We start from the raw sequence: 14,790 nt of genomic DNA, 5'->3' as shown, positions 1-14,790 counted from the left end.
AAAGTTGTATAAAAAATGATCTGTTTTAGGAGTTCTGCAATGTCTCCAATATATTTCTACTAGCTTCGAGGCCTTCTTTATGGTTGATTACAGTATGAAAGGATGATACATCCACTCCGACCAGCCACGTATTCTCATCCCATACAAACTTACTCAGTGTGTTAATAACATGTGTGGAATCTTTCAAATAAGAGGGTACATTCTTCACTGTTGGCATTCAGATATAAATATATATAATGAGAACATTTTAATGAGAAAGTGATTAAATTAATACTAGAGATTATGGAAGGTCCAGGTGGTTTTACTAAACTTGTGTGAATTTTAGGGAGTATGTAAAATACAGGTATCACAGGGCTTTTTCTTATAAATATTCAAATTTGGTAAGATTAATGACCTCCTCCTCTAGTCCTTTATTAAAAAAAGTCCCTGAATGCATTAAGGATAGGTACAAGGGGATTATAAATATGTTTTTATAGTCAAAAAATAACCATGTGTTTAGCCTTTACATGCGTTGGGTTAAAGTTAGAGAGATGCATTAAGTCATGTGGCTTCACCCCGTATGATCTTTATGCAGTAAACTAATCTAAAAATACACTAAAAATATCTTCAAAATGAATGAATGAGTTTATTATATATACAGTATATATATATATATATATATATATATATATATATATATATATATATATATATATAATGGTACATCTATCCATTACTTCTATGTTTATTTCCACAGAAATTGAGTATAAAATGACTCTTGATGCACACAGACACTCATCTCGGGCATTTTTTAAAGAAAGCCAGGAGAGGAAACTACAAAGAATTATTTCTGGAGATACCTGCGTGGAATATTCTTTCTATATGGCGGCAAGTAATGCATGTTGTGATTGTTCTTTCCATGCCAAACAGATTAAGAAATAAGTAAAAAAAAAAAAATATTTTTAATTATTGATTTATATAGTGTTATCGTGTTCTACAGTGCTGTAAAATGTGTAAATTGTGTATAACACAGAGCCGACCATTACACGGGTCCTGGTGGGTTCATGGGACCCAGGGGGCATGTTGAAAGGAGGGCCATTTTGGAATGTTTTTTCAGACTCCCTAATGTATTGAACAAAATTATTATTATTATTATTATTAATGAAGTGGCAGGGTCACATTGCATTATATGACCTAGTGGTGGTAGTAGTGCGGCAGCTTGCACTGTGAGCTGCTTTAAGGACAGGACGAGGATTCACAATGGTAAAAGAGTGTGTCTGTCTGGGTATGTTATTGTGGTGACTGTATCTGAGTATATTAGTTTGTGTGCTTGTTAGTATGTGTGTGTTTGGGTATTCTAGTGTGTGTGTCTGGATATTTTAGTGTGTCTGCATATGTTAGTGTGTGTATCTGTGTTTGGGTGTGTTAGTGTTTGTCTGCTTGTGTGTGTATGTGTGGATTTTGTTAGTGTGTGTGAATGTGCGTGCATGTCTGAGTATGCTAGTGTGTGTGGGGGGTATGTTAGTGTGGGAGTCTGTGTGTTGGTATGTTAATGTGTGTGTTTGACAGTATGGGTCTCTGTGTGTTAGTGTTTGAGTGTGTGTTAATATGTCTGGTTGTGTATCTGTGAGTGTCTGAGTGGGTATGTGTTAGTGCAGTGTCTGTGTGCCTGACTCTGCTTATGTGTGTGTCTGGATAGGTTAGTGTGTGCATATTAGTTTGAATTTCTGGCTGTGTGTGTTAGTGTTGAGTGCCTGGTTGTGTTAGCGTGAGTCTCTGGATGAGTGGGTTAGTATGACTTTCTGTGTACGTGTTAGTGTGTGTTTCTGGGTGAGGGCATTAGTGTGAGTGTCCATATGTGTGTGTGATTTTGGTGGGCATGGTTTTGTTGGGGGGGGGCAGCATTTCATTCTTGGACCCAGGCAGTATACTGTTTCGGGCCAGCCCTGGTATAACATAACAATTTGGACTTACAGAAACAAAAGGTGGGAAGGGCCCTACTGAAATGAACTTACAATCTAGAATTTGCACATGTGATTTCATCTTCATTTTCATTCATCCAGTCTACATAGAAACACAGAATTTGACAGGCCATCTAGTCCTTTCATAAACAGATGACATGACTGCTAACAACAAGACCTCATGCATTATTACATTAAGAGGAAAATATTAGATACAAATAGCTTCAATTCCATCAGACTAAAAATGAAAATGTTTTGTATGAAAATTTTATATGAAAATTTGTCATCTAAAACTATGTGGGTTTCTTTTCCTGCTTATGGTGGGCTTTTTGTTCTTTCCTTATCATAGGATAAACCGGATTTCCTAGACTCTGTAAATGTCTTGGTGGAATTTAATTTTCCAGATCCAGAAAAAGGCCCAGTTCTCAGCAATGAATTACCAAACAATGTCAATGCATATGTGAGTACTAAACATGTGAATTACTCCAGGGTTGTATTCACAAATTTGTGTATTTTCATTGTCCCTGGATGCATTCCAAACCTTCCCCAAACACTTATTTCCTACTCTAACCCTCTAAGCCACTCCAGCCTGGACTTCACTCTCCAACCAAGGGCAGTTTGGCCCACCTCAAACTTCAGTATAAAGTAAGAGGGATAGAGTTTTGGGGTAAAACCACTGGGATGTCGCCAGGTATGATTAACAAAGATGAACTATTGAGGAAGGCAGACTTGAGTGCACTTGACCCCCCCAATCTTAAGACATTTGTCAGCCTTGCAGTCTATAATATTGTTGAAGATCACAGCTAATCTTTCTAAATACATGCAAAATGTATCTGTTGTAATAGATATAAATTCACATACTCGGGTACCATGCTCAATGTATGCCGACATGTGGTCTGCAGAAGGATGGAGGAAAGGTGTATTTTAATACAGTCTCTGATACAATGTAAATAATAATAATTCAGTGTCCTTTTGAGATTGTTACCGAGCTAAGGTGTTGCTTTTGTAGATTCCTTTTACAATGGATTGTGGAACAAAACAGAAATGTATCACGGATCTTGTGCTAAGTGCCCATGGAGACAGGTAATACATTTAGTTCAAATAATGCGTTTCATCTGCCCAATGGATGGAACATTTCATTGGTATATTTATGCTCCTTTTCCTCCATATGAACCTAATTATCTCAGCCTTTACAGATTTAACAATAATTATCAAAGTATATAAATTAGCACAGTATATGACTTTTTTAGTAGTATTTACAGTGAAAACATTCTACTTAAACTCCGCATGCAACTCTTTTCTGATTGGCTGCTGCATTTTTTTTTTATCTATTGGCAAGGGAAACTGGAAGTAGGAGAAGCTTCATAAACGTGGGTTACACCTGCATAAATTATCTAGATCCTTGAAAATGTTATCAGACATGGCCCATCTGGAAAGGGAAACCCGCCAGGTTTAGCGCTTTATAATTCAAAAGCTGATTCAGGGAGTTTTATCCTTATTCAAATGGTTCAGTGGATCTGACCGTGTACTCTGAAATGTGTATATACAGTCAACAAAAATTGTATGTTTTCTTGTATTGATACAGCTCAAGCCAAAGAATTATAAAATCAAGCAAGGACAGATTTAATGTGACTTTAAGTCTCAAAAACATAAAAGACAGTGCATATAATGCCAGAGTAACGGTGAAGTACTCTCCAAATATTATATTGGCTGGAATAGAGGTGAGTGATATTGCTTTGAAGTTATTGGGTCGCTACAGATTAAATCAAGATATTTTTCTTAAATCATGTATCAAGTTAAAATACACATTTTTAGACATATGGTACACCCAGGCTAACTAGGATATCAAATTTTGTACAGCTTTATTTTTTTATTGCATTATTTGAAATTCACAATTTAATTGCATTCCTTAGGACTTTTTTTTATTTTAATTTTTACAGGATAAACAGAAAGTAAGCTGTGAATCAGACATTGATGTCATGTGCAAAGTTGGATATCCCTTTCTTAGAAAGAATGAAGCAGTAAGCAAGTTATATTAATTATATTAAACATATTAAATATTAAATTGTATTGCAAGATGGTTTTCACATATAACATAACAGGCATATAACATATTATTTATCCCCTTAATGTCCATTGACAGGTCATGCACGTCACGCAAAAATGGTCAGATGACGACCAATGACGTGCCTGGCACATCATTTCATTAAACAAGCTCCACTCCACGGGGCGTCAACATCCGCCATACACTGTGTGGCGGGGGATGCCCGTTTTAAAAGAGTCAATGATGTCGCTGAAATGCGATAACGTGGCATTCAGCAACACCGAACACTCACATCCGCCACTGCGATAGACATATACCTGGAGCTATAAATTTATACCTGAAGAACAACTTGTGTAAAAAAAATACCAAAAAAATTACTACCACAGACTTTGGCAAAGGCTTGTGGTAGAATCTCATGCATGGAAACGGTTAAAATACTAGCATTTGAAATACCTTGGGGTGTCTAGTTTTCAAAAATATATGGGGTAAATTGAATTAGCCAGCTTCAAAGATGGTCCTATTAGGACATGGGGCAGTAGGACCAGATGTAAAAGTTCCAAGTTAAAAAATCCACACTTCCTAAATGTAGCGTTTTACCTCCCAAACAACCCGACAAACCCATGCATGGGGGGTATCACTGTACTTGGGAGATGTTGCTGATCACATATTGGGGTCTTGTTTGAAAGTGGCATACACCAGGAGCTGTAAATCTATACCTGAAGCGCATTTTTTGTGATAAAAAAAAGTTTGACAAAGGGTGGTAGTAGAATTACTGAATGTAAAGGGTTAAAATACCAGCATTTGAAATACCTTGAGGTGTCTAGTTTGCAAAAATATATGATTTGATGGGGTAAATTGTACTGGCCAGCTTCAAAGATACCCGAAATGGCACCTGGGGGGAGAATTACCAGATTTGGGAAAAAATGGTTTTTAAATAGCAAAACGCTACCTGTACTTATTGCCCAAAAAAAACATTAAAAAAAAAACTGGGATATGACATCATAGGTCATATGAGTCGCCCCCCTGATTAAGGCGCCCCAGGCAGCTGCCTTGGCCCCCTGGTGCTTAGCGATAATCTGGATTGTAATAGTTTCACTTAAAACAATGTTACCACAGTCACTAAGGCTAACTTTAATTACCTTCTAACTCTAGAAGCATTAAGGAATAGAATGTGAAAACTACTGGTTTTATTATAATTTTTCCTCCCAATCCAAGTTCTGGATCCAACTTTAAATTCCATCCATATTTTCAAATTACAATATTAAAGTACCCGTGCTATGTATATTTCCCCATGTTGGCATATTTGTGAATTATTATAATCATTCTCTTTCTTTCTATTAGATTTCATTCAACATAACATTCCAGTTCAATGTTTCACATATATTGGATAATGTTTACATATTCATCAATGCAACAAGGTAAGTTATCTTTTTATTGACCTTCTTTGTTGTAGTAACCAAGTTACCTTCATTATACAAACAATGATGTTAATAAACCGTAAAGAACAATATCCTAAAAAAAGAACAAAAGACATTTCCAAAGATTTAGGAAATTTACAACAAAATAAAAACAAGCAGAACTCTAGACAAAATACACAAAAGTGAATTTACTAGTCTCTGTCTTAGCGTAGTATCCAAGCATTAACTCTGCAGCAGAACAACAAATACTGGAGATTGCAAAGAAGTCTTTGTTTTGTATATACAGTATGTAATTCTCTAAAAATCTCTTTGTAAACAATATTTGGGGTATAAACTGTTTTATTTGAGCAGGGAAGGGCTGGTACCTTCTGGCTTGAGGGGAAAGTATCCCCATTGGCCCCTTGCCCCCAAGATACACACTGACACACATATGTATACACACTTACTCTAACATACATACACATGCTTACACATACTTACACCAATATACATCTTCATACTCGCAAACACATATTTACACACTCATGCTAACACACATTCCCTCTCACACCCCTTACACATACAAATTCATGCTCACAAATACACATACACATCCATGCTAACAAACAAACACTTGCACATACATTAATTACACATACACATCCAGGCTAGCACGCAAACACTTACACTTCCATGCTAGTACACAAATGATTACACATTCATGCTCACATACACTTAACAGACACACTGATACATGTGACTCGCTCCCTCGCTCTCACACCCCTCTTACCTCACTGGCAGCTTCACTCACGTAACTTTGCATTATGCGATCCAGATGCATTCCCCGTGCCGGTCCAAAATTCAACCTTACTTAAATCCTGACCCTGACTTTTATTTATGCCCATAACAAAACTTAAACGTACTGGAAAATGAAAGAAAAATCACTATCTGGTGCCAAATTGACATGGTATGCATGATGCTGTAAACAACAGCGTCACCGGCCACAGGTCCTTTGTTATTTAGATTACCTGGCATTTGCAACAATGCACATTATCATCAACAATCAATTTTATTCAAAAGGGTATTTTACTTTGAAAGTAAGTGAGCGTGTTCCCATTAATTTAGCTTTAAAAAGCTGTTACTGAGCTTTTCCATTCCAAAACAATATATTATTATTATTATTAACATAATATGTCAGTTAGTTACCCAAGTCTGTCTTATTATAAATATATAGTGACTTTTATCATGACATAAACCCCTATATCCCATTGAACAGGGGATGGGAGTGAAAGTGCCCTTTAAAACACCAAGGTCATTTTATTATCCCCTCTCTAATGCATGTAGTGTTGGGAGGGAAGTGAGCCTCAAAACGATGTCCCCCAGACCCACCATTACATTTATTAACAAACAATTCATTGTTATTATTATCACAAGCAATGCATTGGTTAATTAATCTGTATGCTGCGTACATTTTCAACTTCCATTAACTCTCCGGCATTCAGCATATGCAAGCTGAGAGTGATCTGCAAGCTGGCTCTGGTTAATTTTAAGTTTTCTGCCTGTACATGATAGAGCTTTTACTGTTGTTCTGCTTTCGCGTGCAGCCATCTGCTGGACAAATGCTGCAAAACTGTTTGCTAATGATCTAAAACTGTAGCATGCATTATTTGTGTCGTAGCCCCTATAAGTTCCACCTGTTGATGCAAAGACTTTGTGTGTGTATGGGAATATCATTTCATCTATCTTTTTCCAGCGACAGTGAAGAACAGCCAGGGACTTTGAAGAATAACAAAAAGAACATTACCTTTCCAGTGAATTATGAATCCTGGCTGACATTTGCAGGGTATTTTCTAATATTGTAACTCTTTTACAGTACATTAAATGTGTTAAGAGGGGGAGCTGCAAGTAGCCTATCATGTGATGTTCCCAGGTGTTGCAGTAATCATACCTGGAAATTCTCAGGGTTTAACCCTCAGAGTTTTTGCCCCAATCTCAAGGTCTCAGGGTGAAGGGGAAACGTCTCAGGGTCACACAGTCTAGAGCTGGCTCCATTGTATTCTGCACTCCTAGTTGGTGATTTTGCTACCAGTATGTTATTGTTTTTATCCCTGCTTAAATGAAGGTGATAAAATGAAATGTACCTTTTGATAATGACAAGGCATTATTTCCATGAGGGCCGGAATAAGAGAATTTTTGGTTAACACATTTGGCGAGTCACTAGCAGACGCTTCATAACCGGTCATTAAAGGGTTAATATTTCTAAAGTCTCAGGGGTAGTTTATTTGGAAATTTCCCAGGTATGGTAGTAACCACTAACATACACACATTTATTCACCAACCAGTGACCCCATAAGAGTTAATCAAAATCCTACAATGTGTAGTTAACACTGAGCAATATAACAACGTTGTTGCAAACACGGTTCATGTATCATGCTGGGTTGATAATTATTTCTCATTCATTTTAATGCATATTGAAGCTCATTTTGTGTGGACTCCAGTGCATTTTATTGAATCTAAATGCTTGTATTCATTATTAATTAGTTAGAAACTAGACTTGACCTTGACATCTGACGGCGGAACTTGGCCTGGGGAGACCATGGTCTCCCGGCTCCAAAAGTTAAAGGTCTCTACGGACCTTATACTCTTGGATCGGGGTCCGTACGGACCTTAAACTCTTGGATCGGGGAGACCAGTGGCCTCTCCCGGCCGAGTTTCGGCACCAGGATTTAAACAGTCTGTACAAGTGATTCTATTGGTCGAGAGCAGGGGGCTCTTCTGCCATCAACCAATGAAGCGCAGGTGCATGAAGACGAACACAAAGAGTTGGCCTTCGCCCAATTCTATTAGAAATGGACTCTAATATGCATTTTACATTAACCCCTTAAGGACAATGGGCGGTTCCTAAACCCTTTGAAAACAATGCATTTTGGGCTTTGTCATTAAGGGGTTAAAGTAAATCTACACTGTTTCTTTCATATACATTAATTACATTAAAAAGGTATTTAGAGTGGGCAGAACTGCCCCAGGCGAGCAGTGAATTTTATGTTTAGCAGGTAGTGGGATGGACCTGGGATAAAAGAAGGGATTGATCCATGGCACTGAAAATGCATTTGCCATAGTAAATGGAAATTGTGACGTGGTATGACTGCAGCCTCCTAGGCTGTCATATCCCTGAAGGGGTAGGTGCCCTGCCGACCATTTTGCTATTATCAGTCTAGAGGACAAGGGGGAGCTGATAGAATCCTATTTTTTGTTTTAAAACATTGTTGTTAATGTACATTTTCATTCTTTAAAGTACTGCAAAAGAGATCCAAGTTTCAGTCCCAGCAAATGAATCCATACCCGATATAATAAATTCCACTGAAGCCGTGGGACCCGAAGTTATTCTTAACTATGTGGTAAGCCAAATATTGCTTTAACAATAAGACCTCATAACAAACCAAACATGTGTTAGGAAATAATTGATTTTGTGATATATTCTTCTATAGATAAAATAAACTACAGCACTGTTATTCTTTTTCAGCAGGCTCTTTTCTTTTCATTAAGCTTATAGTGATGAAACTGGAGATGATTTGTCATTTTAATAGGCAACATTATCACAAAACTTATTTCACCTTGTCGCTGCCTAAGCCTAACCCAGAGAAGCCCCACCACCATGGTACTTAATGCTGAGTGCCTAGTTGCCCTAGCCCAGAATATGCCTCTACTTGCATGTCAATACCAGTACCCCAAACCCAGTAGGACCACTCTCACTTTAAGTATACAAATATGTGTATGATAAACACAGATGACTGATGTTTTTAAGCCAGGTACTGTCATAGCCCTGATCCAGAACAAGCCTCCAGCCACCACCAGGCCCCACTTTACAGGGCCCTCTTCCTTGTGCTAGGCATACTCCACGTAGAACATTAGGATGTGACATCCAAGTGCTCTGTCTTTTAAGATGGTCCAGAGCAAGGGAAAATATACTACTGAGGTCTATACCGGTCATTAAAATGGCTCACCAGGGCCTAACTAGCTCACCAGGGAGCCCAATTGCTCAAAAGGATGATCTGGCCAATGCAACATGGTTATGTGTAATGTTTTAATCTCTTTGATGCTACCAGATGCTTCACTTCACCATTCATTATGTAGAGTCAACACTCTCCAGTAGGGATTGCTGAATTGGCCCTATATAATGTATAATTTAATTTCATAAAATAATTGCAGTTATTCAGCATTGTGTGCCTATGGCTATATGTGATGAACATTCATTTAATTATTTTTCAGATAAAAAGGGAAGATGAGATTCCAATGCCAAAGGTTACTTTCCACCTTTCATTTCCTTACAAAACTCCAGATCATAATACACTCCTATATCTCACCAATGTGTCATCATCTAATGTAAGTTCAATATTATTTATTCATTACACTTTTTAACAAATGTTAAAGTTCGATTTTTGGACTTAGCTGCCCTGGGTAGAGTTTATAGTCCCATGGCTCTTACAAATGTCCTGAGTAATTCAAGAGAGATTGGGTAGCATTTCTGAATGGAAAAAGCCCCCAGATTTACATCTGAAAGGAATAAGCAGAGAATGAATTGACCAAAAACATAATTTTAACAATTTTAGTCCATTTCAACACAGTTAACCTTTCTAGCTTTCTAAAAGATCTGCCTTTGCTAATTCTACTAATTAGGTCCCTGGCCTTAAGTTAGCAGTCTCTACTGAATCTGGATCTCCATACAGAAAACAGAGAGACTTTACCTATTGATATCATGAAAGGAATTCTTAAAAGCAAAACTTATTTATTTACTGCCCCATTCATTTTACTTTTGATACCTATTTCTTCCTGAATGTACTTAGTTCATGTGGATGTCTATTGCTTCCTTTATTTGTTAGGAATCACCATACTACGTAACAGATAGTTTGTTGCCACATAGTTTTGTTGCAGCATAAACACTATTTTTATCATCAATTATTATATTTCATCATATTTATTGAAATATCCTGTAGAACCTATAGACATATTTTTCTGCCTAGAATGTGAACTGCAGTGTTAATCATCTCTTGGATCCTTTGAGGCTGCAATCAGGAAAGTCATATATAATGCCAAAGTTTACCGAACACTCAAGGGATACAATATTGGTAAGATTTCCTATCTTTAAGAATTGTTTAAAATATATAAATATAAGAATTATAATCATTCCATAGCATAATTTAGTTATTCTGGTATGCTGAAATCACAAATTAAATACACCTTTGACTAGTGTGAGTAAATACATCAATATATCTGTATTACAAAACAGGACTGCAAGAGAACTAAATGTTCTTCATTCAGCTGTACAGTGGATCCGTCCGATGTTACTCAAGTCAATGTCTCACTAAGAATATGGAAATCAACATTTATTAAGGTACTGCGTGTTCAAAACTTTTTTGGCTATATAAGTTATATCGTGTTCTGTTAACATGCCATGAAAGCGTATCACCATGCTCTGGTCCCTATCTGGAGTAGCATGGCATACAGATTTCATTGGAAATCCATGTTTTCTTTGTTCTATATATAGCATGAGTGCCATGAACATGTGTTTTAATCATCTGGGATCTAGCAGAGCATCTCTCTGGAATTCTTGTATGATGTAGGTACATCAGATCTATAGATATATCTCAAAGACACTGCCAAAGAATGCAGAAGAACTTCACCTTAATTGATATTGGAAGGGCATACACTGATGGTTGGAAGGCAAGGTCACCTCTACCTCTATCCCCTACCTGACCCTACTCTCTCTCCTCCATCATTTCAAGAACCTAGAGCCAACATCAACCCAAGTTGCAGCATGCTGTTAAAATCACTGTTTGTCATCACTTGGTACTATATGTATACTTCGTATAAGAAATAAACCCATCTAAGGAGACATAGAAGCTGTGATTTTGTCTGAGCTTTGGTCATGAAGACATTTAGATATTTGTAATAACAAGTATATAATAACATTATTGAGTTAACAGGCCTGTGTTTTACACTTCATTTGTTGCTCAGCCTCGACTTCCCACAATGCAATGGGTATTTGTTTACTGGGTCAATTTATATCCAATTCCTTAGGAGGCAAGCAGGCATGGTTACATATAAAGCATGTCCATTTCTACTCACCTTCCATCTAGGTTGACCTATATAGAACCCAATGCTGATGGCTGCCATTTCCCTTTACTATACCATTTACATATGTCTCACAATGGCTTAATTATTATCTTTGAGATTACTTATAATATTGCAAGTCTTACCCTAGACGACATCTACAGACATATATTCAGCTTGTTTAACAGGAGCAGGCTATTGTATGGTCAATGATTAACTACATTTAATAGAGCCCAGATGGGCTGTATGTTTTAAGGATTTGAATATAAATTCTCCCACACATGGGAATGATAAAAGTTATTTTGGTAGGCAGTAAACTCCACATGTCTCTTGCTCTTACTGCAAAGATCCCCTTTCACTCTTTATTCTCTCTATTCGCCTATTAATGCACAGGTCATCAGAGATCAGCTTGTATGTTTGTGTAATGATATTATATCCCTCTAGAAATGCAACTGTTCTAGCATTTAACTAAATGTAGCCATTTTCAGAACTAAAAGGCATTAACTTCTGTTTCACAGGCCAGTATCCACAGCCTGAATTTGGTCCTAAGCGCCATGCTTAAAAGCGAAAGTTCGATACTCGTCTTAAACCCAGAGAGTGAAAATTATGAGGTAAGCATGAACAAACGTGTGTAGTCAAAAATTAAATATGAGTTGTATTTGAAATACCTGAAGCATGTAGCAGTGATCCCACAAAGAGAACCAGGATCAGCTCCAAGCAAATGGTCTACTATTTCATTTCGAGGAAGGTGAATTATTTTTCACCCATAGTTATTTTTGTATTTGTTTTTTAGAGAAATCCCTGAAAAAAATTTGTAATCTCATATAAATGCACCAGATTATTTGACACCGAAGCCCATTATGTTCCACGAAGGAGTTCAAATAGGTATCCCTATCATCATATAACCGTATAACAGTACCCCAAATTCCAAGTGTAGTACGGAAGAATGCCACAATTCAGTATCACCTGACCTTTAATCAATAATAATATACTGTGTTCAATTGCGATCCTAGTTATAGAAAAATCAACTTGTTATAACATCATTGCTTACTTATCAAATCCTTTTAGACAATGATCAAATTATCCAAAGAACTGGAGCATGGAAAAGTGCCCTTTTGGGTTATTCCACTAAGCATTATTATTGGACTACTCATTCTGGCGCTGATTATATTTGCAATGTGGAAGGTAAGTAAATATTGTGGGAAAAATAAATAAATGCTACACTGTATGGGAAGCTTGGCTTTTTAAACCTGATTCCAAATAGTCTTTGGCATACCTGCATTACAAATTAGCAAAAAGGGTTACTTTAGTCTTAGAAGAGTGTTGCTTTATTATTATTATTGTTACTGTTTACTTCTTGATTACCAGTAGATACAACATACAGGCACAGATTGAGAAGTTTACCCCTTAGCCTGGGGTATGGACCCTCGGCTTCATAAAAGATCTATGATCTATGTGTCTTCTTTTTCACAGATGGGCTTTTTCAAGAGACCCTTAAAGGAGAAGATGGATGAATAAATAATTCTTATATATGTTTACAATGTTTTTATTATACTTGAATCCTGGCTCAGGCTCTGTGTTGGCAGATAGTGATTATAGAATGTGTTTAATTTTGTTTTGTGATTTTTGCCATTTTCAGCATTTTGGAATTTAAATTAATGAAGCTTTTTATGTATAAAAATATTTGAATGCAGTTGGGTCCCACAGTGAGGGCTGGGTTCCTCACGAAGCTGACAGCTAATTGTCCAACTTAGAAAGAAGTAGATGTAGCTTGTTAGTCCAACCATTTCTTAACTATTCAGCAACCCACTGGTCATCCTCCACCCATATTTAACAATGCCCTCCCCTCCCCCACCCACGTCCCACCCACATTATTTTGATAATTAACCCAAACCTTCTAGGTACGGTTTTTTCTCAGTATAATATTTATTAGTATAATGGCAACTAGGTAAAGGTGTGTAAATATTACACGTCTGTGAAATGTGGCTAATAGACAGCTTGCAAAGATTGAGAAGGCTGAGCCTGACTGATAGGTTGGGAGATGAGTAATTTAAGGGTGATACTGAAAAAGTAGTGAGACAGTATGGAATAAGAGAACGTTAATCATATAGAAGGTGCTATTGACAATATGGTTGATATGAAAAATATAAAAGTAATATCAGGGTTTGAAATCGATGGAGTGAAATTACATGTTGGCAATAACAGGCAGAAAAACTGTTTTAGTTGTAAGGATTTTTGGTTGAAAAGACCACTAAATAGCAACTTTAATACCCTTTGAACTATTTCATTGAAAAGAAGAAAAATATGGGAAGTTTCCAAAGATAAAATTATCCAAAGTTGCAACCTATTACTTTAACAGACCTGATCATACAGGTATCACAAGTAATAATCTTAAATAGGTACAGAAGATCTTATTCTTCTATAAAATGACAAAATTAGGAAGTGTTGGCCATCTTTACTTATACTTATACATAACACATGTATCCTGTGCCAACATATTGCCCCATTTGTACACTATATTGCATAAACAGTGACAGATGGTGGGGAGAGCCCTGTTCATTGGAGCTTACAATCTAAAGGACAGACATATTTGTTCTTGGGCCCGTATTGGCCATCTTCCACACGCGGCAAATGCATAAAAACATAGCATGCAGCCATCACCTGTAATCAGGAGGCCGCTGGACTTAGTGACAGTGCCGCTTTGTTTGTATTTTAATCTTGATTCTTTCTAACTCTACATTTTTCTCACCTTAACTGGAAACCCCAAATAATGCATTACTAAATATTTTAAAACATTTTTCAGCATTGTATTTTGTTATATTTTTCTACTTTTGCACTGTGTTTTATTAGATATTCTTATTTCCACTTTTTAATGCATCTAGTATAATTTTAGGAAACATTTTGTGCACAGAAAATGATGTAAATATAGAGTGTTTTATATTTTATTGGATACAAAGTAAAACAAATGGTTTAGCGCATTGTAATTAAGTAATTAAGTAGTATTAACAAAATGTATCCCCAGGAGGTCTGTTATGATAAGAGCTAAGAGCTGAGAGCTGCAAGTTCAAATCAGGTTCATGTGAAACTCTTTATTCACTAAAGCGACGGTTGTCAGGAGAGGAGTTGTTTTAAAATATAGACTTCATTATTAACCCCAAAATGCATTGTTTTCAATGAGTTTTGGGACCACCCATTGTTCTTAAGGGGGAAGCCCAAGCCCGTGAGATTCTGCTTGGCTGTCCCTGTATAATGTATAGTTAAATAAGTGATATTTGTTCTTAATTATGCATTATACGGG

The 14,790-nt window shown here is 36.7% G+C and overlaps 1 protein-coding gene across 1 annotated transcript in view; it reads left to right on the top strand.

Moving 5' to 3' along the window:
* ITGA1 (integrin subunit alpha 1) overlaps window positions 1–14,006 on the top strand; it is a 38,241-nt gene extending 24,235 nt beyond the window's left edge. The window contains exons 17-30 of the mRNA XM_053448071.1: window positions 737–867; window positions 2,290–2,400; window positions 2,950–3,023; window positions 3,526–3,661; window positions 3,881–3,961; window positions 5,326–5,402; window positions 7,135–7,224; window positions 8,677–8,779; window positions 9,651–9,764; window positions 10,403–10,507; window positions 10,669–10,773; window positions 12,011–12,103; window positions 12,561–12,677; window positions 12,966–14,006. Of these exons, the coding sequence (XP_053304046.1) occupies window positions 737–867; window positions 2,290–2,400; window positions 2,950–3,023; window positions 3,526–3,661; window positions 3,881–3,961; window positions 5,326–5,402; window positions 7,135–7,224; window positions 8,677–8,779; window positions 9,651–9,764; window positions 10,403–10,507; window positions 10,669–10,773; window positions 12,011–12,103; window positions 12,561–12,677; window positions 12,966–13,010 (1,382 nt within the window). The 3' untranslated portion in view covers window positions 13,011–14,006. The remainder of the gene's footprint in view (window positions 1–736; window positions 868–2,289; window positions 2,401–2,949; window positions 3,024–3,525; window positions 3,662–3,880; window positions 3,962–5,325; window positions 5,403–7,134; window positions 7,225–8,676; window positions 8,780–9,650; window positions 9,765–10,402; window positions 10,508–10,668; window positions 10,774–12,010; window positions 12,104–12,560; window positions 12,678–12,965) is intronic.
* The last annotated feature ends 784 nt before the right edge of the window (window positions 14,007–14,790 follow it).

Source organism: Spea bombifrons, chromosome 1 (assembly GCF_027358695.1).
Source record: "Spea bombifrons isolate aSpeBom1 chromosome 1, aSpeBom1.2.pri, whole genome shotgun sequence".
Lineage (NCBI taxonomy): Eukaryota > Metazoa > Chordata > Amphibia > Anura > Pelobatidae > Spea > Spea bombifrons.
This window is presented reverse-complemented; position numbering and strand designations above follow the sequence as displayed.